The sequence below is a fragment of the Ipomoea nil genome, unplaced genomic scaffold (assembly GCF_001879475.1).
Source record: "Ipomoea nil cultivar Tokyo-kokei standard unplaced genomic scaffold, Asagao_1.1 scaffold1043, whole genome shotgun sequence".
Taxonomy (NCBI): domain Eukaryota; kingdom Viridiplantae; phylum Streptophyta; class Magnoliopsida; order Solanales; family Convolvulaceae; genus Ipomoea; species Ipomoea nil.
The window spans coordinates 9,187,873-9,215,477 of NW_017617471.1; the positions used below are offsets into that span (position 1 = coordinate 9,187,873).

General features: G+C 35.4%; 2 protein-coding genes and 1 long non-coding RNA gene across 5 annotated transcripts in view; 1 reads left to right on the plus strand and 2 right to left on the minus strand.

Annotated features, from left to right (window-relative positions):
* LOC109181846 (WAT1-related protein At3g28050-like) lies at positions 1 to 18,708 on the minus strand. Its single transcript, XM_019331782.1, has 7 exons — positions 18,470 to 18,708; positions 3,526 to 3,588; positions 3,297 to 3,410; positions 2,826 to 3,063; positions 2,573 to 2,731; positions 1,482 to 1,633; positions 1 to 245 (listed from the first exon to the last, which is right to left on the minus strand). The coding sequence occupies exons 1-7, from the start codon at positions 18,667 to 18,669 to the stop codon at positions 101 to 103; spliced, it is 1,071 nt and encodes a 356-aa protein (XP_019187327.1). The 5' UTR covers positions 18,670 to 18,708; the 3' UTR covers positions 1 to 100.
* LOC109181851 overlaps positions 17,328 to 27,605 on the minus strand; it is a 13,631-nt gene continuing 3,353 nt past the window's right edge. The window contains exons 1-4 of one of the 3 annotated variants that reach the window (XM_019331791.1): positions 18,281 to 18,368; positions 17,804 to 18,075; positions 17,555 to 17,713; positions 17,328 to 17,451 (exon numbers count right to left, since the gene is read on the minus strand). In XM_019331791.1, coding sequence (XP_019187336.1) covers positions 17,429 to 17,451; positions 17,555 to 17,713; positions 17,804 to 17,948 — 327 coding nt within the window. In that variant the 5' untranslated portion in view covers positions 17,949 to 18,075; positions 18,281 to 18,368 and the 3' untranslated portion in view covers positions 17,328 to 17,428. Of the gene's footprint in view, positions 17,452 to 17,554; positions 17,714 to 17,803; positions 18,231 to 18,280; positions 18,369 to 27,605 lie in introns of those variants that run through there. The other 2 variants (XM_019331792.1, XM_019331790.1) reach the window with 2 other exon arrangements.
* Positions 19,940 to 20,664, plus strand: LOC109181852. The gene is made up of 3 exons (XR_002054288.1): positions 19,940 to 19,977; positions 20,110 to 20,178; positions 20,344 to 20,664. It is a non-coding gene; the product is annotated as an uncharacterized LOC109181852 (long non-coding RNA).

Sequence of the window (27,605 nt, forward strand, 5' to 3'; positions counted from 1 at the left end):
ATCACTAGCTACTTTAATGGAATTTTTTTTTTTTTTTTTTTAAACAACTTTAATGGAATCTTTAATTTTAAGTAAATCATGATGATCAGGCCAGGCCGGTTTACTTTTGTAGCAGAGGGGATGTTTCATTAGCATCTCCACTTTGACGTACAATATCCAGTGGCTCAACTATGATTATAGCCTCTCTCCACATGCCCCACATCACCATGTAGAATCCAACAATAACGATTATTGATCCAATAATACTGTCAAAACGTACGTAACTTGTCTAAGACTATCTCACATATCTTTATCCGTGAAACGGATCGGGTTAAAATAAAATGTAATACTTATACTAGTAATGTAATACCATGGTTGCAGTAGGCGCTAGGCGCTAGTCGGGCGCCCGGACAGCGCCTAGCGCCTAGACGGTCTAGGCGGCGCCTAGGCGGAATCTAGGCGGCGCTAGGCGGACGCCAAAAAAACAGTGGTAGACTTGTAGTTTGACAATTTTAATGAGGTTGTTTTCAACATTTAATAAAATAACACATCCAACTAAATGAATTAATGATAATTCATAACATCAAAACAATGGTTTTCAAAAAAAAAAAAAAAACATTAAAACAATATTAAAAATAAAAAATACTCAAATACTTCAATCATCCAAAGATTCAAAGTATCAAACTAGTCTACGAGTGTATATATGTCATATTATATATATGTATGCGCGCGCGCACACACACACATATATAACAAAAAAAAATAGGCCGAGCCGATCGAGTTAACTCGACCGAAATTGACGATTTAACTCGACTAACTTAGACTCTAGGCGGCCAAATCAGCCGAGTTAGGCGCTAGGCGGACGCCTAGGCGGCCGGTAACTTAGGCGGGCGCCTAGGGGGGAAATCGCCACGGTCTAGAGGCGCCTAGCGCCTAGACTGATTTTTACAACCCTGTGTAATACTAAGTCAGTAATAAAATGTTTATTACTTATACGTAAAAAATATAATACTTTTGACGAAAAAAAGTAATATTTTTAGTTTTTTACATCAAAACATAAAAATATTACATTTGTCCTCAAGATCATTATGTTTAGTAAAGAACGTTTTATTCATGATTAATATTATATTTGCATATATATATATATATATATATATATATATATATATATATATATATATATTGACATGGCCTGTCTCATGAATTAGGATCCGTTCTTTTACCCCTAGAATTGGGGCATGTGCTCAATTTCAATCGGTAGTTAGATTATAAATTTATATTCTTTTATCAGGTGAAGCTAGTGAGACAGATATTCAAACTTATTACCTCTATCATGGGTGGGTTGTGATACTAGATTCAAGCATGTTTTTCAAGTTTAAGTTGATATTTTGATTAAAAATTTATGTTTATATATATTACATATGCTCAACACCTAAGATCTCACACTCCAGCCGGACATGATAGTAGAGGAATGAAAGTTGCAAATAATTGTGAGTGTTTACCTGCCTAAATGAAGAGCGTCTGCAAGAAAAAGGAGATTCAGAATTGCTGCAATGACAATTCCCAGGGGTTTGAACATGGCAACGTAGAGCGGACCCTTCATGTCCAAGCAGAAGGCATTAATATTTTGGTTACACAGAGACTCTAAAACCGCCTACAAATGGAACGAAATCTTTAGATGGTATAAGAAAAATATATATAGCAAGACAAATTAATTTCACTTTTTTGTCCCACAACTTTTGAGATTTTATAATTTTTTATGTGCACAATTTTAATATATTTTTTAATTTTAGTGTCTTACTTTGTTATTTTTATCAGATTTGGTCCTTCCAGCTAAATTGACGGTGAAATAATGTTGTCGAATTTTATATTTTAAGGACAAAATCATCATCTTAATGAAATATCTTCGATTCTAAACAAAAGAAAAATCATAGGAAAAATTGTAATTTATGCTCATCCATAATATGCCAATTATCAATGTCACCATTGAATTATTAGTGGTGTAAATGATGCCCCTTAATTTTTTAAACCGTACATATAGACATATAGTGTCCTTCCATTGTGTAAATGTTGCCCTTAATTTTTTAAAACAATACATATATTGCCCATCCTACACAGTACGGGAGGGACAATATATATTCCGTTTTGAAAATTGAGGGGCAACATTTGCACCACTAATAATTTATGGGTGACATTGATAATTGACATATTATGGAAGAGCAAAAGTTACAATTTTTTCAAAAATTATATTAAGAGAAAAAGAGTTTGACAATCGTCTATGTTATAAATTCTATAGATCTGTGTCTAGTTTATGCTCGTCTTCTCATTATTCTCATCCATCAAACACCTATAGATATGATTTTACAATGATTCTGTTTAGATACTGAAGATGTTTCATTGGGAAGATAATTTTACCCCTAAAAATATAAAATCAAGTAATATTTTGCTATCAATTTGGTCAAAAGGACCAGAATTGATAAAAATAACAAAATTATGCACAAAAAATGATACAACCTCAAAAGTAGTCGGAACAAAAGTGAAATTAATTAAAACCCAAAATCTGATATAATTATGAATTTAAATTCTTGCTTACAGAAGCAACAATGGCAGCCATTCCAATGCCAGGCTGCAGCTTCCAAGCATCCAGCTTTCTTTCTACTAGTGCTGAAACAATTGCGCATTGGATACTAGTAAAGCCAGTACCGAAGAACACTACTGTACTCTGTTCTGGGAAATTCTTTAGTATAGCTGTCTGCAGATATGATTCAAAACTGGAATGAAATTAGTTTTGTGTATTAATGGGATAATCTATCCATATTCTTCATACTCATTTATATATATTGTACCTGAAGAATGTTCCACACAGATAGAAAAAGGTATGCAGCTACACTCATAACACCTCCCACCACCCACCTTGATGAATATTCATCTGACAGAAGAGATTTCTGAGGCAATAAAATAGACGAAGATCCCAAGATTGTTGGTCCTTGATATAGAGTCATGACAAATGCCCCTATGATTGACACAATTGTGCCCACTGATTTTGCTTGCCATGTTCTTCTCTTCACCTCAAACTTCTTCATCCTAAAGTTTATAACAATTCATGGAAGTTTCCAGACAGAAGCAGGCTAGGGGGATTACTGCTTGCTGCCAATGACCTTGTGGTCTAGTGGCACGAAGTCGTTCTTCCAAATGGGAGGTCATGAATTTGAGCCCCAGTAAGCTCTTTGTGTTTCAGTAGGTTAAAAAAGTAATTACGAACGGATACTATATTGTAACAGAATCAGTAATTACGAACAGATACTTGTATGTCTTACCTGAAAACCATTGTAAGCACAAATGTAAAAGCAGGTATCAAGTTACTAATGCCTGCAGAGAGAGTAGGGGAGCTATAGTTGAGCCCTTGGTTACCAAAAACCGCTACACATGTCCTGCAATATTATCATAATTATAAAATTTTCTTAGACATATAGATCTTCAATTTATACCTTTAGTTTCTTTCATCATCACAAAGCTTAGCTGCGCTTATGAATGTAGTATTAATACCCGAGCAGGCCGAGGATTAAGCATCTGCTCAGCATATACAAGGTTAGAGGTAAAGGATGCCTTCTGAAACATGAAAGTAAACTTATGAGTTGGAATGAAGCTTATTAATTTGATAAGTAAACAATGGGATTTGATTTGTTAAACCGGCCTGTGGCGCTGGATGATGAATACGGGAAGAAGAAAGAGGGTGCCAAGGAAATAGTAGTAAACGATGTATATAAGAGGGCTCAACCCGGAGTTGAGGGCCAATTTGGCTATTGTGGTTCTTGCCATCTCCAGACACACCACTACTATCATTCCTACAAATGGAACTACTTCCTTTCTCATAATCTCACTTCCCATTATTGCCATATCTTTGCTATCTCACACACTCTCGCTCCACTTTCACACTTTCAGCTGCATATATAGTATCTATTTGTATTGGAGAGAAGTTAATTTGGCAGTGACAGATGCAAGAGAGAGAGGGTGGGGAGCTTTGCAACATGTGAGTTATTCTCTTCCAACAGAAGAGAAATAAGGGTGTGTTTGGTTCGTTCATGGGAATTGGAATCGGAATGGGTATTAAATACTGGGTAATGGTAATGGGTTTTGGTGAAAGTATTTAACATGTTTGGTAGTAGGGTAGAATGGGAATGATTACTAATAATAGTGCTTGAGAATGAATAAGGGAATGAAACCCTTATTTTATTTGGGTATGAGTTTGCAATTGATGGAATATTTAAAACCCATAGTAGTGCTCTAAAAACCTATCAATTAAACAATAACAATCACTTTTATACTCATTCCTATGAGTAAAATCCATCAACCAAACACACTCAATGAGAAGAGAGCAGAGTTGCGTTTGTTATTTGTCAGACTTGTATAATCATTTTCATTTGACTTTATGTATCACATTTCGTATTCTACTGTTATGAATTAGTACCTATGAGCAAATTGCATTTAATGAGGGGGGCAAAACACAATTATATTGATGCAACCTTCTTGTTACCTAACTTTTTTTTTTTTTTTTTTTTTTTTTTTCTAAATACTACCGACTCTATTATAATATAGTATATATTCATACATACTTTCTCAAAGAGTCGTTACCTACCTAACTTTTAAGAGACAATGTAAAGTATATCTTGCTTGTCAAGTTGTACGTTATGTTAAAAATATTGTACCTTAATCTTTTTAAGACTAAATTGCTTTTATGACATTAAGTATTTCGTTAGTTAGTTATTAATTACTAAGTTAATTACCTAATTGCATTTACCTTGAATTCATTATTTAACAAAATAATTTACCTAAATTATTAAAGAGTAACTCTCCCGTGAGATCGTCCCATAGATCCTGGTCTTTAAAACGAGTCGAGTTAATATGAAAATGTAAAATACTTATACGGACAAATATAATACTAATTAGGAATAGAGTGTTTGTTACTTAAGGTATAATGTAATATTTTTGAGCTTGAAGAGTGTGGTTGTGTGGAAGGGACTCATCTATTCTTAACCAAAGGTCAAAGATTCAATCCTTAGCTTTGGGAGTAGAGTAACCTTAAATCTTCAGTAAGGGGATTAATGTAATACTTTTGAGGAAAACTGCAATACATTTTTCAAAATTATTGTTTTTTTGGGTTTTAATTTACTATTATCTTACCCATTATTAAATATATTATTACCATTAATTTGTATCTATATCTCAACTAAAATTTTATGTACATAAACAATAAAGTGTATTTACATCATATATATATTTCCACTCACTCTACGGTTAATTCATAATAATATCCTTTTATAAATTTATAAAAATAAAGATTCGAAAAACATAATAAGTCTCAATCAAAGTTATATCCCTTATTTATGTTCATGTTTTTAATGCTAATCATTTAATGGGAAAATGACACTTTTCCCTCTAAGTTATATATTTATAGCACTTTTCCCCCTGAATTGTTCATGTAAGCACATTAGTCCCCCCTTAATTATTCTAAAAGTGGCGATTTCCCCCCCTGATATATTAAATTGACATTTCTACCCTTAAAGTAAACATTTTAATTATTTTTCTTCTCTAACAAATTATTGTGTATACGTAGGGATGACCATGGTTCGGTTCTAACTGAACTGGACACTATAGCAATCGAATTAAAAGTTTCCAGTTATGATTCATATCCAGAACCCAATATTTGGATTTCAGTTTATTAAAATTATGAATCAAAAAAGCTGGATCCTGAATCGGGAACTGGCGGTTCCGGATCCGGTTCGCGATTTTGGACCGTCTTTATTTTAAAATTTAATTTTTTTATTTTAAAATAGTCTAAATTCAACAATAAATGTATTTTATTTTTTCTTTTTCAGTTCGGAACATGAACCAGCCGTTCTGATTCGCAATTTTAATAAACTCTAAATATCGGATTTCGATTCTAAATTGTATTTGGAATATTTCGGTTTGGTTGCTATAGTGTCTGTTTGATTTGAATCAAATTGTGGTCATAATTTGTTGGAGAAGAAAAACAAATGAAATATTTATTTTAAGGGTAAATATGTCCATTTAACATTTTAGGGGGAAAAACAGCCACTTGAATAATTCAAGGGAGAAAAGTGCTATAAGTATATAACTCATGGAGAAAAAGTGCTATTTTCCCTTTTGTACATTGTACTTTTAGAGTTGTACTATATAATTTTTTGGACAAAAATACCCCTACCGTTATAACTTTCGTTATCTTTTTCATTATTGTTATCATGCACATACATGCATCCACTATATATATTTTTATATTCTTTAATGATAATAATAGGTGTAAACATTATATATTGGATTAGTATAATAAATAAATTTGATTTCATATAGATTTTAATTAGTAGGAATTTGTTAGTTATTTTAAAAAAGGAATAAAGGTCAAATAGGCCACCCAAGTGCACACCAAAGTGCAATTATGTCATTGAATTCAAAAAGAATGCAATTGAGCCATTAAACAACACAAGAAATACAATTTAGCCCAAAATGATTTGTTTACCTGATGTAGTAAGTTACTGATTTTAAAATTAATTTTTTATAATAACTTTTAATAAATAATTAATTAAAATATTAAAAAAAAAAAAAAAACTTCTTCTCCATGGCTATGGAGACGAAGGGACCTTTCGTCTTCATGGCTGGGACCTTCGTCTCCATGTCTCCATGGCTGGAGGTGGAGGTTCGTCTCCGGCCATGGAGACAAAGCCAGCCGGAGACGAATCGTCTTCGGCCACCATATTCTGTTATTTTTTTAAAAAAAACTTTTTTTTAATATTTTAATTATTTATTTATTAAAAATTAATTTTAAAAAAATAATTTTAAAATTGGTAACTTGCTACATTAGGTAAACAAATCATTTTGGACTAAATTGCATGTTTTTGTGTTTGTTCAATGGCTTAATTGCATTCTTTTTGAGTTCAATGATCTAATTGCATTTTGATGTGCAGTTGTGTGGCCTATTTGACCTTTATTCCTTAAAAAAAAAATATTGAGCATATACTTTTGCACATCACGCATAGAAAAGACTAGTAATGTAAGTAAACATTATATTGGACCTGTTTGGTAAAAAATTGGCCTATAGGTCAATTTAGGCTTATTTGACCACTATTAATTGTTTGATTTAGTTAAAGTATCAATATAAATGTTTGGTTAATTAGTTTTTTTGCAACTCCAAAAGGCTAAAATTCAAAAATTTACTTCAAACAACTTTTTCAATTAGCTTTTTGTGAAAAAGAATTATATCAAACATCTATCAGCTAACAGCTAATTTACCAAACACTTTTCTACAATCAGCTAATGTTATCAACTATTTATACCTTCTAATTAACACAATCAGCTATCAGCTAACACTCGTTTTACCAAACAGGAAATGGAAGTAGTTCCTTTCTGAAAATCTCAGTTCTCATTGTCATATCTTTGGTATCGCAGCTAGTCTCATTGCACTATGACACTTTCAGGTGCATATACTGCACGTACCAAATTTCTATTTGTATTGAGATGAGAAAAGTTAATTTAGCATTTTCACATTTTTCTAATTGAATCGTTTGAATTAAGGGTGCGTTTGAAAATTTGAAAAATAATTTCTGACAAATGTTTTTTGGGTTTTAAGCCGCCATTTTTCAAGAGATGTACATGCAAAATTTTTCGGGCCTAATTTTTTGCGAGCTTTTGCGAGTCGGCCCACCGAACTCGCGGGTTAGGGTTCATGCAACCATAGACCGTCCCATGCGAGTTGGCGGGTCCTGCGGGCCGATCCGTGAGTTTTTTTTTTTTTTTTTTTTTTTTTTTTTTTTTTTTAAGTTCAAAAAAATAAGTAAAGCTCAAAGTCTACAAATAATATTAATTTAATTTATTTTTAAAAATTAAAAAAAAAGTTAATTTTTTAAAATGTTAATATATATATATATATATATATATATATATATATATATATATATATATATATATATATATATATATATATATATATATATATATATATATATATATATATATATTTCCAGCAATGACTATTACGATTTTCCAAAATTGGTCCTTGACTTTTAATTTGAACAAAAAGGACACTTGACTTTCACATTTGTTCCAACATTAGTCCTTCTGTTATCTATCCATCAGTTAGGCGTCATGTTAGGGGCTAAAATGGTCATTTTCTCTGATTTTCTTCTTCCTGATAGACATGCAAAGGACTTAAACCAAGACTCCATTATTTCTCACCCAACTTCTTCACTCGAATTTAATTTCGGATGTTTAGATACAATTGTCCAGTGATGGCGACATGACCACCTATTACAAATATCAAACTGTGAGTTCACTTGGAAATGTAAAATGGATGCATTTAACTGAAAAGGATACAACAATGATAACCTGGCACCATAAGCTAAGGCTTATTATCGAGGTTCTGAATGGGAATGAATGCAGTGGGACTTACCATAGGTAAACAATTCCATGCTCATATTTGTAACAGAACCAAGCAATCACCGTGAAAATCAACCGATGGGAATAATTTCTACAAGCAGAGTGAATTACGCCCACTATTCATCGCCACCATCTTTTTCGGATTCTTGTTTTCGTCACTAAATTTCTACAAGCAGAGTGAATTAAGACCATTATTCAATACAGAGTTTTGCTATAAGCACAGACGTTGACTGTAAGAATCTACACTGTAACAATGGTGTACTGTGAATAAGAGAGAGAGAGAGAGAGAGAGAGAGAGAGAGAGAGAGAGAGAGAGATCACGCTAAAGAGTGAAGCTTTACTACAGTTACTGGCTTCTCAGGGTAGGCGGAGGTAGAGGCGGTTGATGGATGAATCTGGGCAAAAGCAATGAAGATCATAAGCCGTAGGACTGAGTTCCCGACACTCACGTTTTCCAAAGCAGTGAACGCAACCCCATAATTAGATCTTCTACAGAGGCAACCCAGCCCTCGCAGGACACCTCGCTCCGGTGTGGGAGTGCGGTTGCAGAAGGATACTGGCGGAGGTTCTGCTGGGAGGAGGAGCAGGTCGCACACCCCTCTGTTGCGGTGGAAGTTCAATGAGGACGTAGAAGACAGTGTTGCGGAAGATGGATGCCCATCGAAGAGGTCATGTTGCCATCGCTGGTCAACTGTATCTAAATATCCGAAGGAAAATTTCGCTAGTGAAGAAGAAGCTAGGTGAGAAACAATGGAGTTTTGGCTTTGGTCCTCTCATGTCATGAGGAAGAAGAAAACAAGTTAAGAAAAAGACAATTTTAGCCCCTAATTTAACGCCTAACAAACGGATGAATAACAGAAGGACTAATACTGGAACAAATGTGAAAGTCGAGCGTCTTTTTCGTCCAAATTAAAAGTCAAGGACCAATCATGAAAAATCGCAATAGTCAGTGGACTATTGCTGGAATTAAATCTCTCTCTCTCTCTCTCTCTCTCTCTCTCTCTATATATATATATATATATATATATATATATATATATATATATATATAATATCAATGGAATGTTATTAAAAGATTTTATCAAAAGTATCAAACAATTAAAATTTTGAAGTATTCCATTCTTTTCATTTTCCTGCTCATTTTCTAGAAAATGAACCAAACACATAAAGATAATTTTTCGTGTTGTAGTCAAACACGGGAAAGGAAAATATTTTTTTAAAAAATGACCCATTTTCTAAAAAACATTTTCAGAAGTTATTTTTCTGCTTTCCAAACAGAGCCTAAGTATCATATTTGGTAGTGCACTGTTATGGAGCAGTGGCCGGCTTGATTCAAGCACGAGCTCGTGTGCGCCGGCACCTGCGGGCACGAATGTCGAAACCTGTAGCTTCGGCCATGGACAGGCAGAAACTATTAGTTTCGGCCACTGGCCGAGACTTGATAAGGGCCCAGAAGTTTCCTGTTTTGTGACTGTTGGGTGTTCAATTCTGCTGTTACGGAATTAATTTTTTGAGTTAATTCCAATTTTGAATTTTTGAATTGAATGCCATGCTAATGGTTGCTGTTACAGGAAGGTGGAGGGGTGCCCTTAAGTGCCTAATAAAAGCTATTTAAATCCTCCACCCCTATATAAGGAGGAGTTGGGCAGTAGAGTTTTTTACACAGAAAAATTAGAACACGAAAGTTCATCTTTTTAGCATCAAAACCTCTTTGCTTCTACTCTTTCTTTAGCTATACTGTGTTCATAGCCATTGTCTTGCTCGCGGATTCTTTGTTTGAATGCTCAAACATTGAATCATAGCAAGTTTTATCCTGGGAAGCCTAGGCCACAACGCTCCAGCACCTTTGGGAGGTGGCAAATAAGGTTTTAAGGAAAGAGTGTTCGCTTGACTCTTGCAAAAACCCAACACCAAACACGAGTCAAAATTCTCCATCTTTCCTTCCCTTGTTTTCCAGAAAATAATAATCTTATTTTTTTGATTATTATTTGTTTTTTCTACCAACGATTTCCAACACATTATTCCCAATTCTCCCCAACTGATGTGGATGCTCTTAGTAAGGATCAAGGAGGATGTCATTCTTATGGCCATTGAATTGCCAATTAGCAATGAAATCCATCCTAATTGGAGCATTTTATCAAACACCGCATAGCATACAAGTCTTCTTCCCATCTTCTTTGTTGGTCTTAAAGAAGTTAAAAGCCTAGAAGGAGGGGTTGAATAGACTTTTTTAAAAATTTAACTTAAAAACGTTTTGAACAAATATAACTTACCAACTAGCTCAGAACCAGTTAATAAGCAGTGGAAATCTAAAAAATAATTGTAGCACAAGTTTTAAGCTTTAAAACTAGCTGATAAAAGGCGTGAGTTTGTGTGTGTTTCTCGATTCGGGTGTGCATTCATGCCGATCTTCAACACCTGATTTGGTTGAGGATCAAACACAAAGTACCTTCGATCACAAAATCTCCAACCACAAACATAGGTTGCAATTTTGTTTGTTTTCTCAAACGGTTGAACGTGAATTTGAAAATTCACAAATAAAGCTATAAGTTATTTTTGGATATTTTGTTGAAGTTTCTTGTTTGTTTGAAAGCCTCTTGAAAAACTTGCGAAATCTCACTTCATCCTTTAAACTACTCTGTCCAATATGGCAATATATATATATATATATATATATATATATATATATATATATATATATATATATATATATATATATATATAGTGTTGAGCATGCGCCTTTGCTCATCCACAGATAATGAAACTTCAGCACATTTCTCAAGCTTCAAATTTGATACCCCATCTCTAAAAAATCCATAGTGATCGAAAAACCTACCATCATCATAAAATGTAGAAACAAATATCAGCACATGAAAAATATTACTCCGCAAAGAAGAAGGAGAAGAAAGTTAAATGGTTGAAAAGATTGGACAATTATAACCTCATGAAAAATAAGTTATTAAAAATAATTCTAATTATATAATTATATAACATGAGGGACCAAATGTGCCACATTATGAATAATTAAAGGGGTAAGTTTGTTCAAATCAATTAGGTACACATCACCAAAAACACACCATTAGGTATGAGTAAAAACACCATACAGTATTCGAAAACACACCATTTTCGTATACGGTTGGGCGTTCGAAAAAATGACTGAAATATGTAAGTAGGCACATGTATTTATGAAAATATGACGTTGTTGGGGATTTGGCAAAAATATGAAAAACTTTGGAAAATGTGTTTTATCACATTTTCGGTCAAACATTAAACGCATGTGGGACTTGCATTTCTCAAGAAACGCAAATCCCACTTGCATTTTTTTTTTCTTGTCTTCCCCGGCAAAGGAGAAGACAACCAATCTTTTTGAAATTAAAATTCAAGCCCTGTACGACGTCTTAACAAATTATTTTATTTAAAAAAAAACAAATTATTTTAGTTTTTATTTATTAAACATAAAAAACTAATTTTAAAATAAATTATTTTAGTTTTTAATTATTAAACATTAAAAAACGAATTTAAAAATAAATTTTTATTTTTGAAATGCCACATATGCATCTTATGTGGATGGGTAATCTGTTAGCAACTTGAGAAACTTGAAAATGGATAAATTGAATGAAATTGGTTAGTTTAGGAACAAGATTGTAAGTTTTTTTTAGGTTCAGTGACCTAATTGCATTCTCGTGTGTAGTTCAGTGGCATATTTGATCCTTATTCCAAAGATATTTAGTGCAAAATATTCTCCAAGACTAATCAAGCAATCCCGGAGATCGACTTATTCAGAATCCTGAGTCTTTGGTTTCAAGGATATACAAAGCAAGATATTCCCCAGATTCTACCTTCTTGGAGGCTTGTAAAGTGATTTCTTTTCCTTATCCTTAGCTTGGTTGGAAAATGATTGTGTAAGTTGATTCCCTAAAAAACAATATAATACTGATTTTTGGGATATGATGAAGAAACGATTAGGGCCATTGTTAACAAACCCGATAGATGTGGTCTGGCCTGGACAGCAAATTATGCTGCGCAACCGTGTGCACACTGTCATTTTGATTAAAAACGCGCGTTCGATTTAAAAAAAAAAAAATCAATTTTGATTGTCGTTAAAAGCGTTATGTTGTGCATAATTTGAACTATATATCCCGAATGAATGAACTATATTATCCAAAATGAATGAACTATATAGTTCAAAATTATGCACAACATAACGACGTTAACGGCGATCGAAATTGATTTTGTTTTTTAAAGGTCAGACGTCAAAATGATGTCGTTTTTGCAATGTACTCCATACATGGTGCACACAGTTACACAGCATAACGTCCTGCCTGGACTAAACCTCAACAAGGAATGAATGAGGAAATTAAATGTGGACCGATGCTGCTCTAAACAAGATCCAATAATGATGCCGCAATGGGGTTTGGTTGGGTGTTACATAATCACCATGATAATTTTATTGTAACGAATTGAAAGGAGTCCAATGGAAAGGGCTATTCTCTCTCGTAGAGTTTGGTGGCTACTTTTTATGGAAAATCTGAATTAACTTTAAATATTATTATTCTCATTATGTTTATTTTGTAGTTCCCATGCATGCTTTTATTATTTGCAACTCTTCAATTTTCTTAATTGTCTATTTAAACAGACTTTGGTATTGAGATGTTTAAGTTTGAATATAATTGAAAGTCTTTGAGTTTGAGTTCTAGTGTTTGTGTTCTTCCTGTTCTTTTGGTTTCCCTTGTTCTGCATCAGTTGGTATCAGAGCCTCAAGTTCCTAGGCGACAACCGAGATAGCGGCCTAGCCCTCTCCACTTGTCACGACCCAAGATGGCACAAGGCGATATCAACAACAAGGATAACAACCCATCCTTCGGCGGTGACCGTGGAATGGATTGCCTTCGGGCAGCTTTTCAAATATATAGTGAGAATGTTAATCACGAGTTTCAAGAAATTCGTAACATTCTTGCAAATATAAATCTTCAATTAGAAGGTAATGGTGCAACTCCGGGCGTTATCAATGACTGGAATCCGCCGGCAAAGCACGTGAGTAGAAACAGACATCGACAACATCTCCATTACCATCCAAATCTTGAGCTACGCACTTTTAATGGCAATGTGGACGCAAAAGCCTTTTTGGACTGGTGCTTTGAAGTGGAACACTATTTAGACATGCTGGAAATCCCCCATGACAAGCAAGCCAAATATGTTGCGTGTAAACTAAGAGGGGGAGCCTCTGCCTGGTGGGATATGTTGCAAAATAATAGGAGATACCAAGGGAAATCTCCAGTAAGATCATGGAGAAAAATGAGAAAATTTTTGATGAGTAGATTTCTACCACCTGACTATCAACAACATTTGTTTAATCAATATCAGAATTGCTTCCAAGGATTCCAGAGTGTCATTGAATACACTGAAAAGTTCTTTTGGCTAGGGGCATGTTGCAATCTCTTTGAAACTTCGAAACAACAAGCTGCTCGTTATATAAATGGTTTGAGATGTGCCATACAGGAAAAGATGAGCCAAAATCATGCTTGGTCCGTAGATGAGGCTTACAATATGACTTTGCAAGCTGAAGCTATTGTTTCACAGTCCAACCAACAAAAGCCGCCAACAATTGTACACCCATGGTCTTCAAATTATGAGACACTACAGCACACTATTTACAACAATTCTTGCAATTTCCAGTTTGTAGCCACAAATAATGCAGACCCATCTAGAATAACCCCTTCAACAAAGTCGAGTGGCAAGGCCTCTACAAAGAAACCATACCAGAACTCTAACACCACACTGATAATTGGAAATTGTTTCAAATGTGGGGAGCTAGATAATCATTGCTCAGACGAGTGTAGAGTTCGAATGTCTGCTAATCTCACAAAAGAATATGTTGAGGATGATGGAGAAGGGGATGTCTATGGGGAATTCAATGTTAAAGTTGCAGCAGAAGTAGGAGATCATTTGAATTCTTGTATGCAGCGCCTTTTATATGCAGAAGAGAAGAGTCCCAACCAACACAACATCTTTAGTCCCAACCAACACAACATCTTTAGGGCCTACGGCAGCATGTTCGGTAAAGTGTGTAAGCTTACCATTGATGATGGAAACTGCCATAACATCAATTCCAACGTCCTTGATCGGCACCTTGGCTGGGAAATTGAAACTCAACCAAAAATGTACACAATGGAGGTTGATAAAAGTTATGAAGACATTGTAAGGTGGGAGGTCATTGGTGCTACTGTGTACCCAAAACAACCCATGTCTGCTAATGGTTACTGGCATCAAGAGAATTCTAGAGATGTGAAGATTGAAGCTTCAGAAAATGTCATGATACAAAGGGAAATCAAAGACAAGATAATATCTACTAGCGGTAAACATAGGACATGGGCATTTCATGGCAAACAAGTTTTTACAATTAGCAGGGAGGATATGCTCTTTTTAAGAAAGAAGTTTGCGCGTGCAAGAATATCTCACAGATTGAATCTTAAGAGATATGGTTATTTTAAGGTACGAAAAAAAAAAACAATTAAGGGAAATTTGAAGGTACTATGCTATATTTTCATATATCACTCCAATGAGGTAACACTTTATTTTGACGACTCCGGACGAGTCTTTTGCAATCAAGGGAGAATGTATTTTGACGACTCGGGACGAGTCTTTTGCAACCAAGAGAGAATGATGCGGAACAGGAATTGAGGAAATAGTAGAAAAATGGTCACATTCATGAAGTCTAAGAGACATAGAGTTTGGTGGCTACTTTTTACGGAAAATCTAAATTAGCTTTAAATGTTATTATTCTCATTATGTTTATTTTGTAGTTCCCATGCATGCTTTTATTATTTGCAATTCTTCAGTTTTCTTAATTGTCTATTTAAACCGACTTTGGTATTGAGATGTTTAAGTTTGAATATAATTGAAAGTCTTTGAGTTTGAGTTCTAGTGTTTGTGTTCTTCCTGTTCTCCTTGTCCAGCATCAGTTGCTATATCCGTGAAGCTTTGAACTGGTTGCATTGAAGGAATACAACTATGACAATGTGCATATTGAAACAGATTCACTACGAGTAGTTCAAAGTCTATAGTATGTTAAAAGGAGACTCCTCTTTTCATTTAATCCTTTATAATATCAAAAATTTATTAAATGAGTTTACTCAAGTATTATTTGTATTTTTTGCCAACTGATCCACGGATCTGTTCATGCTGTAGCTAAGCATTCCATTGCTATGTCTGGTTGTTCGGAGTGGTCCTTAAACCCTTCTATCTTCATTTGTAACATTTTATCTTCAAATACTAATGAATGAAATATTTTCCTTCAAAAAAAAACATTGAATTATTTTCATCTTGAGGATATATTACATAGTAAAAAATATCTCCATGCACCAATCACAATCACAATCATGTCATGTAAATGTAGTTTGGAGCATTCATGCAACCGAGCACGTGCAACTACCGCAATGTGTTTATTCCACCACAAATAAAGTTCACTACTACAGAACAAACAAGGAAAGATAGATCGATGAAGCAGTAGTATTATTGGCCTCATCTATCACTACCTACTTTAATGGAATCTTTAATTTCAAGTAAAGTAAATGATGATGATGAGGCCAGGCCGGTTTACTTCTGTAGCAGATGGGATGATTCATTAGCAGCTCCACTTTCACGTAAAATATCCAGTGCCTCTCTCGACATGCCCCACATCACCACGTAGAATCCAACAATAACGATTATTGATCCAATAATACTGTCAAAACGTACGTCATAATTAGATTTTAATTAATGGAAAAAACTTGTCTAAGACTGTCTCACACAGGGATGGAGCCAGGAATTTTGTTGGGGGGGGGGGCGCGAAATAGAGACAGATTCAAAAAGAAAACTCAATAAAGGCGAAACATTTAAAAAATAAATAAATAAAGTATCTAAGAAATATATGTGTAAATATTATTGGACATAGACAAAACATAAAACAAAGCTATTAAAACGTGACTCTATTAAAGTCATAGATAGGGAAAGAGCCAAAAAAACTGCAAAATTATATTAACAAACAAAGGGTTTGAACTATTGACCTTCATTATAACCAAACACATATTTTACCAACTAATCTAACTCATTTCCTATTGATAATCAACAATTTTTATATACTAATATTCAAACAAGTACTATATATACACATATACATACAAAGATTATATATGGGGTGGGAGTGGGGGTGGGGTGAGTGGGGGCAGCTGACCCCCCTGCCCCCCTTTGGCTCCGTCCATGGTCTCACATATCCTTAATCGTGAGACAGGTCGGATTAAAATCAAATGTAATACTTATATTAGCAATGCAATACTAAATCAGTAAAAAATGTTTATTACTTATATGTAAAAAGAATATAATACTTTTGATGGAAAAAAAGTAATACTTTTACATCAAAATATAAAAGTATTACATTTGTCCTCAAAATCATTATGTTTTTCCTTATAATAAGTAATGAACATTTATTCATGATTATTTAATATTACATTTGCTAGTATAAGTATTATATATATATATATATATATATATATATATATATATATTGACATGACGTGTCTCACAAATAAGGATCCACTTTTTTGCCCCTAGAATTGGGGCATGTGCTCAGTTTCAACCGGTTGGATTATAAATTTATATTCTTTTTATAGAGTGACACGAGTGAGGAGGATATTCGAACACATCACCTTTCTCAATGGTGGATTCTGATACTATATTGAAACATGTGTTTCAAGTCTAAATTGATAGTTTGATTACAAATTTATAATTATATATTATATGCTCAAACACCTACAACCCTACACCCCGACACATGATAGTGGAGGGATGAAAGTTGCAAATAATTGTGAGTGGAGGTATGGTGTTTACAGTTTACCTGCCTAAATGAAGAGCGTCTGCAAGAAATAGGAGATTGAGAATTGCTGCAATGACAACTCCCAGGGGTTTGAACATGGCAACGTACTGCGGACCCTTCATGTCCAAGCAGAAGGCAGCAATATTTTTGCTACACAGAGGCTCTAAAACCGCCTACAATGGAACCAAATCTTTAATTTGGATCGATGGTATAAGAAAAATATATATATAGGGAACCCAAAATCTGATCTAATTATGAACTTAAATTCTTGCTTACAGAAACAGCAATGGCAGCCATTCCAATGCCAGGCTGCAGCTTCCAAGCATCTACCTTCCTTTCTACTAGTACTGAAACAATTGCGCATTGGATGCTCCCAAAGCCAGTACCGAAGAACATTACTGTACTCTGTTCTGGGTAATCCTTTAGTGTAGCTGTCTGCAGATATGATTCAAAACTCGAATGAAATTAGTTTTGTGTATTAATGGGATAATCCATATTATTCATACTCAATTATATATATTGTACCTGAAGAATGTTCCACCCAGATGCAAAAAAGGTATGCGCCTACAATCATAACACCTCCCACCACCCATCTTGACGAATATTCATCTGACGAAATAGACGAAATAGACGAAGATCCCAAGATTGTTGGTCCTTGATATAGAGTCATGACAGATGCCCGTATGATTGACACAATTGTGCCCACTGATTTTGCCTGCCATGATCTTCTCTTCACCTCAAAACTTCTCCATCCTAAAGTTTAGAACAATTCATGGCAGTTTCCAGACAAAAGCATTCTGTGCTTAACATATACAGTAGATCAGAAGACTTGTCTTACCTGAAAACCATTGTAAGAACAAATGTAAAAGCAGGCATCAAGTTACTAATGCCTGCAGAGAGAGTAGGGGAGCTATAGTTGAGCCCTTGGTTACCCAAAACCACCACACATGTCCTGCAATATCATAATTATAAATTTTTCTTAGATAGATCTTCAATTCATACCTTCAATTTCTTGTTAGCTGCGCTTTATGAATGTAGGATTAATACCCGAGCAAGCCAAGGATTAAGCATCTGCTCAGCATATACGAGGATAGAGGTAAAGGATGACTTCTGAAACATGAAAGTAAACTTATGAGTTGGAATGAAGCTTAATTTGATAAGTAAACAATGGGATTGGTTTGTTAAACCGGCCTGTGGCGCTGGATGATGAATCCGGGGAGAAGAAAGAGGACGCCAAGGAAATTGTAGTAAACGATGTATATAAGAGGGCTCAACCCGGAGTTGAGGGCCGCTTTGGCTATTGTGGATGTTGCCATCTCCATACACACCACTACTATCATTGCTGCAAATGGAAGTACTTCCTTTCTCAAAATCTCACTTCTCATTGCCATATCTTTGCTATCCCACCCACTCTCGCTCCAGTTTGACACTTTCAGCTGCGTATATAGTATCTATTTGTATAGGAGAAAGCAATAATATTGTCTAGTTGAATCATTTGAATTTGACTATGTATTTGACAATATTATTGCTTAAAAGATTCAAAAGCCCCCTCCTCAATGTGCCCCGATGGGGTACGGTAAATACAAGGTCTACCAAGCTAGTAAAGAAAATAGTTAACAAATTTGATGTTAATAAAGTTTACTAAGCTATCATACTGTTTTCCTAATTGTGAAAAGGGAAATCTCGTCCAATATCTAAAAGGAATCTCTGAAATATCTCCCTCTACCGCCTCTGAATTCAGCACCCAGTTGCACCCCCCCCCCTCCCCCCGACCTTGAATGCCTATAGAAGGGTGGGTGATCGGGTTTAGTAACGTTACGTGCCCTAGCGAGAGTCTTGACTGCCTGGTCTATACCTCGTGCTGGTCAGGCACGAATGACTGAAGGCCGCCTGCGCTTGTACCTATGCCCGAATTTGGGATTTCAGCGGTCTCTTGGATAGGCTGCAAGCCCGAGTGCTTGGGCATGCCCCAGATTAGGTACACCACTCGGGGGTATCCATCACTAGTCCCTCACTTTCTCGAGGCTCAACGAAGTGATGGCGCGGGAAAGTAAACTTTTTGAGTAGGGGTTGGCAGCCAAGGCAGCTTTGCTGTGCAGCCTCATTGGTTCATGACAGGTCGGCTGCGTATCTTTAAGGGCCGCGTATCTTTAAGGGGCACAGATGTGACAACCTAAAATTTAATTTTATAAATTCGGCTTTAAAAAATTCCAAAATAGCCAATTTCACTCTATAAAAATTTTTGCGATAAAATTAGTGTTTGAATCAATTATTTTGAGCCACTTTTAAATAAATTTAACACTGGGACATGATTTAAATTTAAAATCCTAAATTTTCGGGTACATTGCGTTCCAAGTTTTGAACTGAAAAATCATTCTGAGTGAAACCGGGAGAAATCTGAGAAGCCTAAATCAAGTGTTCATCTAGAAATCATTTTTGGGAAAATTCATTTTCAACCACAAACTATTTTAAATCTTGATTCTAGACCTTGGTCCGTGAAGCTTGGTAGACCACAACCATCCAAAACCCCTTGTCTGATCTTGTAGAACAACCACCAAATTACCACCTTACCTCCACCAATCATTGAGTATCTTCCTAAGGTTTTGCACCCATATAAAGGAATAGTAAGCCAATATTTTCTCCTGATTCCACTCTTGGCTTCCCACATTTTGAGCTCTGCAAGAACAAGAAGCAACACAGTAAGATTTCACCATTCTTTTTCATCCATTCACCTATCTCCCTTCTAGTTTTCATACCTTCTAGCTTCCTTCTATCTTATCTCTGAGAAATTAGTCCTAAGGTTGTTGTGTTGGTTTGTTTGAGATGTTTAGGGGGTGAAGGAGGGTGTAGCTAGCTTGGGAAGAAGGTGGAATCCCAGCCAAAAGGAGGAATCTACGAAGGTATAACCCCATGGACTCCCATAAGCTTTCTAGACTCTGTGAAGTCCATTTTAGTGATTGAAATGAGTAGAAATGCTAAAATATTGATGTGTTTGAGCTATTAAGTGATCTATGATGTGTTGTTGATGATTTGAGAGTCTTTATTTGCCTGAAAATGTCTTACAGGTGAAGGAGAAGCTCACTGGTGCACAAAACAGTGTGCACCATATGAGACACGGGACTAGCCAACGGCCCTAGGCAGGGACCATTGGCAAGTCCCGTTGGGCAAAATCTGTGCAGTGGTCGAGCCCTTGTGGCTCAGCTACGTGTCGTTTCGGACTGGAACTCGCGTTCCCTTGAGGCTCGAACACTCGGGATCGTCACGACGCACGAGTAGAATTTGATTTCATTGAATTCGGAGTAGAATTGAGCATTTTGTGATAGAAATTGTAAGAAATATGCTACAGAAGTTGTCTGAGAGTAATTACAGTGAATGAAAATGCTAAGTGTTTGGTCTTGGCTATTTGTTTGAAAAGCATGACAAATTATATGATTGTTAGATTAAGAAATATGATCAATATTTGATGAGTTATGTTAGAAAAGTATGCCTAGATGCCTGTTATGACTTGTTGAAAATTTTGCGAAAAATATTAAATGTTGAAGTGTACATAGCATGTTCTTCTTGAATACTAGATTACAGTGAATGAGTTTTGTTGAGTATTTTGAGTTCAAGTGCATGTTGAATACTTGTTAAGTGTTTTCCAAAGAAGAATTGCTAAGTTATGATTTATAAGCATGTTTAGACAATTGTTGAGAATTCACAGTGAAAGAAATTTTGAAGCACATTTTACAGTAAAGTGCATATTTGAGCATACCATGTTTTAAAGTGCATAAGTGGCCAGTGTGAGCCTAAGTACTATTTTCAAAAACTTATATCTATTTCGGAAGATCATTATCTAGTTGCATTGAGTAGTTGAATGATAAATGATTTCTAATTTGTGAGAAAAGAGAAGTTGTTGAGAAGCTATGTGCATAAGTTTGCATAAGTAAAGTGTTGCATGAGTAGAAATGCATGAGTTATATCTATATGTGTGAATGTGTCTAGTGTAGTAAACCGAGATTTTGGAGGCCCGTTAGGACTATGTCTTTTCGGAAGAAAAGAGATAAGATCTGATAGAACCGACAAAATAGTGAAAAGAGAAAGTAAAGAAAGAAACGGACATTGCGATCCGATATGAAGTAACGAGGTTGATATTCCCGAGTTACTAGGTTGGATACTGCCCGCCAGGTTTGGAATCCTGGTCAGGGGTGTGCACACTGATAGTTCGATACCTGATTCCACAATAGCGGTTTCAACAACACTCAATAGACAATGGTGTTTAACCGTCGACTTTTCTAGAAAAGACAACGTTAAAAACCGTTGTCTATATGCGTAACTTTTACCATACAACACCGGTTTCAACAACACTCAATAGACAACGGTTCAAAAACCATTGTCTTTTCTAGAAAAGACAATGGTTAAAAACCGTTGTCTATGTGCGTGACTTTTAACAACACCGGTTTCAACAACACTCAATAGACAATGGTTCAAAAACCGTTTTGTTTATAGAAAAGACAACGGTTAAAAACCATTATTTATGAGCGGGACTTACAACAACACTGACTTCAACAACAGAAATTTTACCCCTACGACAACGGTGAAAAATCGTTGTCTATGTGCATTTTTCTTGTAGTGTGAACTATTGGTGACGCGGCACCACCGCATTTGAACCCTCCCCTCTCTCTCTCTCTCTCTCTCTCTCTCTCTCTATATATATATATATATATATATATATATATATATATATATATATATATATATATATATATATATTCAATTATATGAAATTCGTGCCTTAAAAATTAAAATTTTAAAGCCTGAATGTTACGTATAATAAAAACTAGCATTTTGTACGCGCAATGCTAAAAACTAATACATGTATATAAGTACGTACTACATTTGTTGATGATAACATTGAATTATTTTCATCTAGAAGTATATATTACATCGACCTTTACCAATTTTTAGATTGAGATAAATTTCAATATTAGAGCATCCCCATTAGGGGGCATTTGGTTCAGGTTATATTACATAACCAAGGGAATGTGATATTCCCGAGCTTACATTCCTTTGTTTATGTAACATTCCCTCCACATAGGATTTTGAAGGGATTGTGATTCTCTTCAATTTCTTAGGTTATGTAAGATAACCTTGGATATTTATAAATTTTGTCATTTTTAATTCTAATTATTTAAATAAATAAATAAATAAATAAATAAATAAATAAATATATATATATATATATATATATATATATATATATATATATATATATATATATATATATATATCATGGTTGCAATAGGCGCTAGGTGCTAGTTGGGCGTCCGGGCAGCGCCTAGGCGGGCACTAAAAAAATATTGGCAAACTTGCAGTTTAACAATTTTAATGAGAATGTTTTCAACATTCAATCAAATAACACATCCAAATAAATGAAATAATGATAATTCATAAGTCATATATAACATTAAAACAATATTAAAAATTAAAAATACTCAAATATGAAATACTCAAATACTTCAATCATCCATAGATTCAAAGTATCAAACTAGTCAAATAGTGTGTATATATATATATATATATATATATATATATATATATATATATATATATATATATATATATATATGAAAAGAATTAGCAAGGCCGAGCTGATCGGGTTAACTCGACTGAAATGGACAAGTTAACTCGGCTAAGTTAGACGCTAGGCGGTTGCCTAGGCGGCCGAGTTAGGCGCGCGGCGGACGCCTAGACGAGCGCCTAGGGGGGAAATCGCCACGGTCTAGGGGTGCCTAGACCGATTTTTGCAACAGTGATATATATATATATATATATATATATATATATATATATATATATATATATATATATATATATATATATATATATATATATATATATATAAGATAACCCTAAACCAAACATGATTATATTACGTACCTCAATTTTTACCAAACACAGGAATCTAACATTTCCAGTAATCTAACATTCCCAGCAATCTAACATTCCCAGCAATCTAACATTCCCTGAGGTAATCTAACATTCCGTGAACCAAACGGTCCCCTTAGGAGTATTGTTCACGGTTTTTAAGGAAAAAATGTCAATATGGACGAAAGAGAAGCAAGTGAGATAATGTATGGAGTCGTCTTCATTTGGGGTTAGTTTTTGTCAGCTTTTGGGGGCCAGCTGAGGAAAGGAATAGCTCCACGCCATTTGCGTGAAGAATAATATAATTCGCGCCCAGCCTGGTGTATGCATTGCAAGCACCATCTGGGCGCGTTAATTACCTTTTTTTTTGTTTTTGTTTTTTTTTTTATCTATTTTTTATTTCTTCTCATTTTCTTTTTCCTAATCAGATGCACATACAAAAACTACTCAAAAACCACTCCAAAAACGCTGCTGGAAATTATGGAATTTCCGACCACTTAAAAGTGATCTTAAATCAAGTCGAAAGCCTTGTTCCGACCACTTTTGGTATTCGGAAAAACCTTTATTGCTATTTCCGATCACTTTTTACTTTCGACTTGATTTAAGATCACTTTCAGGTGGTCGAAAATTCCATAATTTTCAGCAGTGAAATCCCAGGAGAAAGGAAAATGCTATTTATATTTATCTGATCCCTATAAATGTTACTCAGAAATTTGTTACTTTTCGATGTATGTGGCAAATTTTAATAGGCTTTTAAAAAAAAAAAAAAAATTAAATGTCAACCTCTTAGAAACTTGACACGTCAAAGATAGAGTGACAAAATTACGAGTGGTAATGTTGGTGCATCTAGCATCGTCCATCTCCGTGCACCAATCACAATCACAATCAGGTCATGTAAATGTATTTTGGAGCTTTGCATGCAACCAAAGACGTACAACTCTCGCAGAGATAAAGTTCACTACATAACAAAGGAGAGACAGGTATTGGCCTCATCTATCACTAGCGACTTTAATTAACTGATTAATTACAATCTACATGTACTTGAAAATTGCAAATTTTTACCCACAAAAGACGATAATCTCTCCCCCCCCCCCCCCCCCCCCCCCCCCCCCCGAATTAAGGCACATATTTCGTTTCAATTGATAGTTGGATGGTAAATTTAGAGTAAAAGATATTTTTTGTTCTAGACTTATAGTGACACGGACAAATTTAGTCCTCCATACAAAAATCAAACAATTTGTGGACACACTTATTGTGACGAGGACAATTTTGATCCTTCGTTACTCTTTCCGTTAGATGCTCCGTTTGAGAGGGGTATTTGCGTCTTTTAATCATGCCTCCTTTACTTAGACCACCTTGTCAAGAGTCACCGGAAAGACAGTGGCGACGTACGGAGCACTGGAGAGCAACACCACTCTCCGCCGTCGCGGTCTGAGAACTGGCTTGCTGTTTGTCCATGGCAGGTTTGCGAATTCGTATTTGTATCATATCCCATTTGCTGGTTGTCCACGCTGTCCCGGACCCTCACGCGCACCGGCTGCACGTCCTCGTCGTTGAAGAAGAAGCTGGCGTTGATCTAATCAGCATCCGTGAAATTCCTTTTCCGGCCAAGGCCGCTGAGCTGCAGCCATATCATCCACATCTGGTCAACGTTTGCATGGTGGCAATAGAAGGAGATATCACGACCGGCGGAGTAGAAGTTTCCCATATCCTCGTCGTTCTTCCTCCTCGGATTGCCCACCCACCTGTGGATTGGCACGTGGGGGCTATTCCGGTGTTCGTGAACATCTACTTGTACATTAACGCCAGATTATTAGTAATTCTTTCTAAGTCGGTGGCTTCTGTATCCTTGCTTGATACCCAAGGTCAACTATAGTCAATGGAAGATGAGACTGGTTACGATTCTCATCGAAGAGGCGGAGCACTCTTCTGTCCAAGCAGGATTATGAGAGGTTGAAGACTTGCCTCTAAGCAGAGGAATTTCATGAATCGGCGTTCCATGACTTTTCGAGTGTCGTTCTCAATTGCAATTCCTTCTCCTTTCTCATGAGTCCACTACCTTTCAGTGTCTTACTGCGACAGGGGTACTAGTTCTATCCAGGGACGGAGCCAGAAATTCGGTTGAGGGGGGGCGAAACAGTACAGACGGATTCAGAAAATTTTTCCAGAAAAGGCGAAACATTAAAACAAAAGAGATAATTTAAAAATAAATAAATAAACTACCTAAGAAATATAATTGTAAATATTGTTGGATATGGACGAAAAATAAAACACATCGAAACTTTATAAAAATATTCATAACAAAATATGAAACATAATTAATAAAAGAATTTGAATAGAAAACACATTAGAAATTACACATCTTATTATAGAGAGTGTGTGTGTAATATTAAAAAAGCTATTAAAAAAGAATTGTAAAACTATGTTGATGCTAAGATTAGAACCCTTAACCTTATTATTATTACCAAAGATGTGCTTTACCACCTACTCTAACTCACTTCTTGTTAACATTTTATAGTTTTTTTATACTAATACTAAAACATGTACTATATATACATATATACATACAAATACTATATATGGGGTGGGGATGGGGTGAGGGGGGCAGCCGCCCCCCTTCTCCCTCCGTCCCTGGTTCTATCAGGGATTTTCTTCGTCATTTTTGTTAGGTATTCACGGAGTAAGAGGGAGAGACGCGGTGCAACTGCTGCAACAAATCTTTATGATGAAAAGACGCAAATACCCCACTCAAACGAAGCATCTACCGGAAATAGTGACGGGGATCAAAATTGTCCTCATCACAATAAGAGTGTCCACAAATTGTCTGATTTTTTTATAAAAAACTAAAATTGTCCGTGTCATTATAAGTCTAGGACCAAAAATATCTTTTACTCGTAAATTTATGTTCTTTTTATCCGATGACACGAGTGAAGCGAATATTCCTTTCTCAAAATCTCACTTCCCATTGCCATATCTTTGCTATCCCACCCACACCCGCTGCAGTTTGACACTTTCAAATTAGTCATTGTCAAACTTGTCTAATGGAATCAGTTATTGAATTTGACTTTAAGGTATCAGATTTGGTAATCGATCTACTGTTATGAATTAGTACCTATGAGCAAATTGCCTTTAATGAGCGGCAAACACACAATTGATGCAACCATTTACCTAACTTATACCATCTACCGCAGGTTATATCTTTAAATTATGTTCATATTTTTTAGACTTAATACCATCTAGGATCCTGCGAGTATAGTGATTTTGCCATGTTTAGTCTTAAACTTTCAACTTATCACTTATGGTCTTTCAACTTTTAAATTTTTACCATCCGTGGTCCAAGTTAACCACACAAGGTCCTTCAACTATCAAATTTTAACCATACATAGGGATGACAATTTCAATCCACCCCGTGGATATTCACCCGAATCCACCCCGCATGGATTGAGTTTTTTTGGGTGATGGTGGGTGGTGGATCGGGGGTGGGTCTTAAAAAAGTAAATCCGCGGTGGGTCGGGTTGGATTCGGGTTCTATGTACAAAACCCGCCTATAACCCCACCCAACCCAGCATGTGTGTGTATATATATAATAGCAAAATAAGTACTAGTATGTAGTTATTTATAAAAGTTTAAATAACTTCGTATATCTGGGGTGGGTCTTAAAAAAGTAAACCCGCGGTGGGTCGGGTTGGATTCGGGTTCTATGTACAAAACCCGCCTAGAACCCCACCCAACCCAGCATTGTTATTTATAAAAGTTTAAATAACTTCGTATATCTTTTTACTATTTTTTATATCTAAACTACTAAGTTTATTTTTAAAAATTAACAATTTAGTTATTATATTTAAATATTTCTATTATTTTATGTTTTAGTATCAGTAATGAATTTTATTATTTTATTATATGTAAGTAATTGAAATATTATTTTTGAAAAACATAAGATGATAAGTGGTGGATACCCGCACTCGGTGGGGGTGAGATGGGTTTTGAAAAAGTCCACCCGGTGCGGGTTAGAGGTGGGGGTGGGTGGAGAAAATATAAGGTGGGTCGGGTGATGGATGTAGCCCTCCCCGACCCACACCCGACTCATTGCCATCCCTAAGTCCATACATGGTCCTTCTAGGAGGACCGCAACTGGTTAAATTTTAAAAGTCGAAGGACCATAAGTGGTTAACTTTGGACTACGGAGGGTAACAATTTGAAACTCGAAGGACCAGAGGTGGTAATTTGAAAATTTAGAACACTATACTCGTCGGAGAATCGTAGATGATATTAATATATATCCTCAAAGGTTGTCCTTTCCAACCATATATCCACCAGACTCAGCAGTCCCATTAAACTCAAAGAAGTTCAGAAAAATCCCGTTTACATGCTGCTCCACTTCAAAATGAAACGCCAAGTTAATAAGCTGCAATCTCCATTT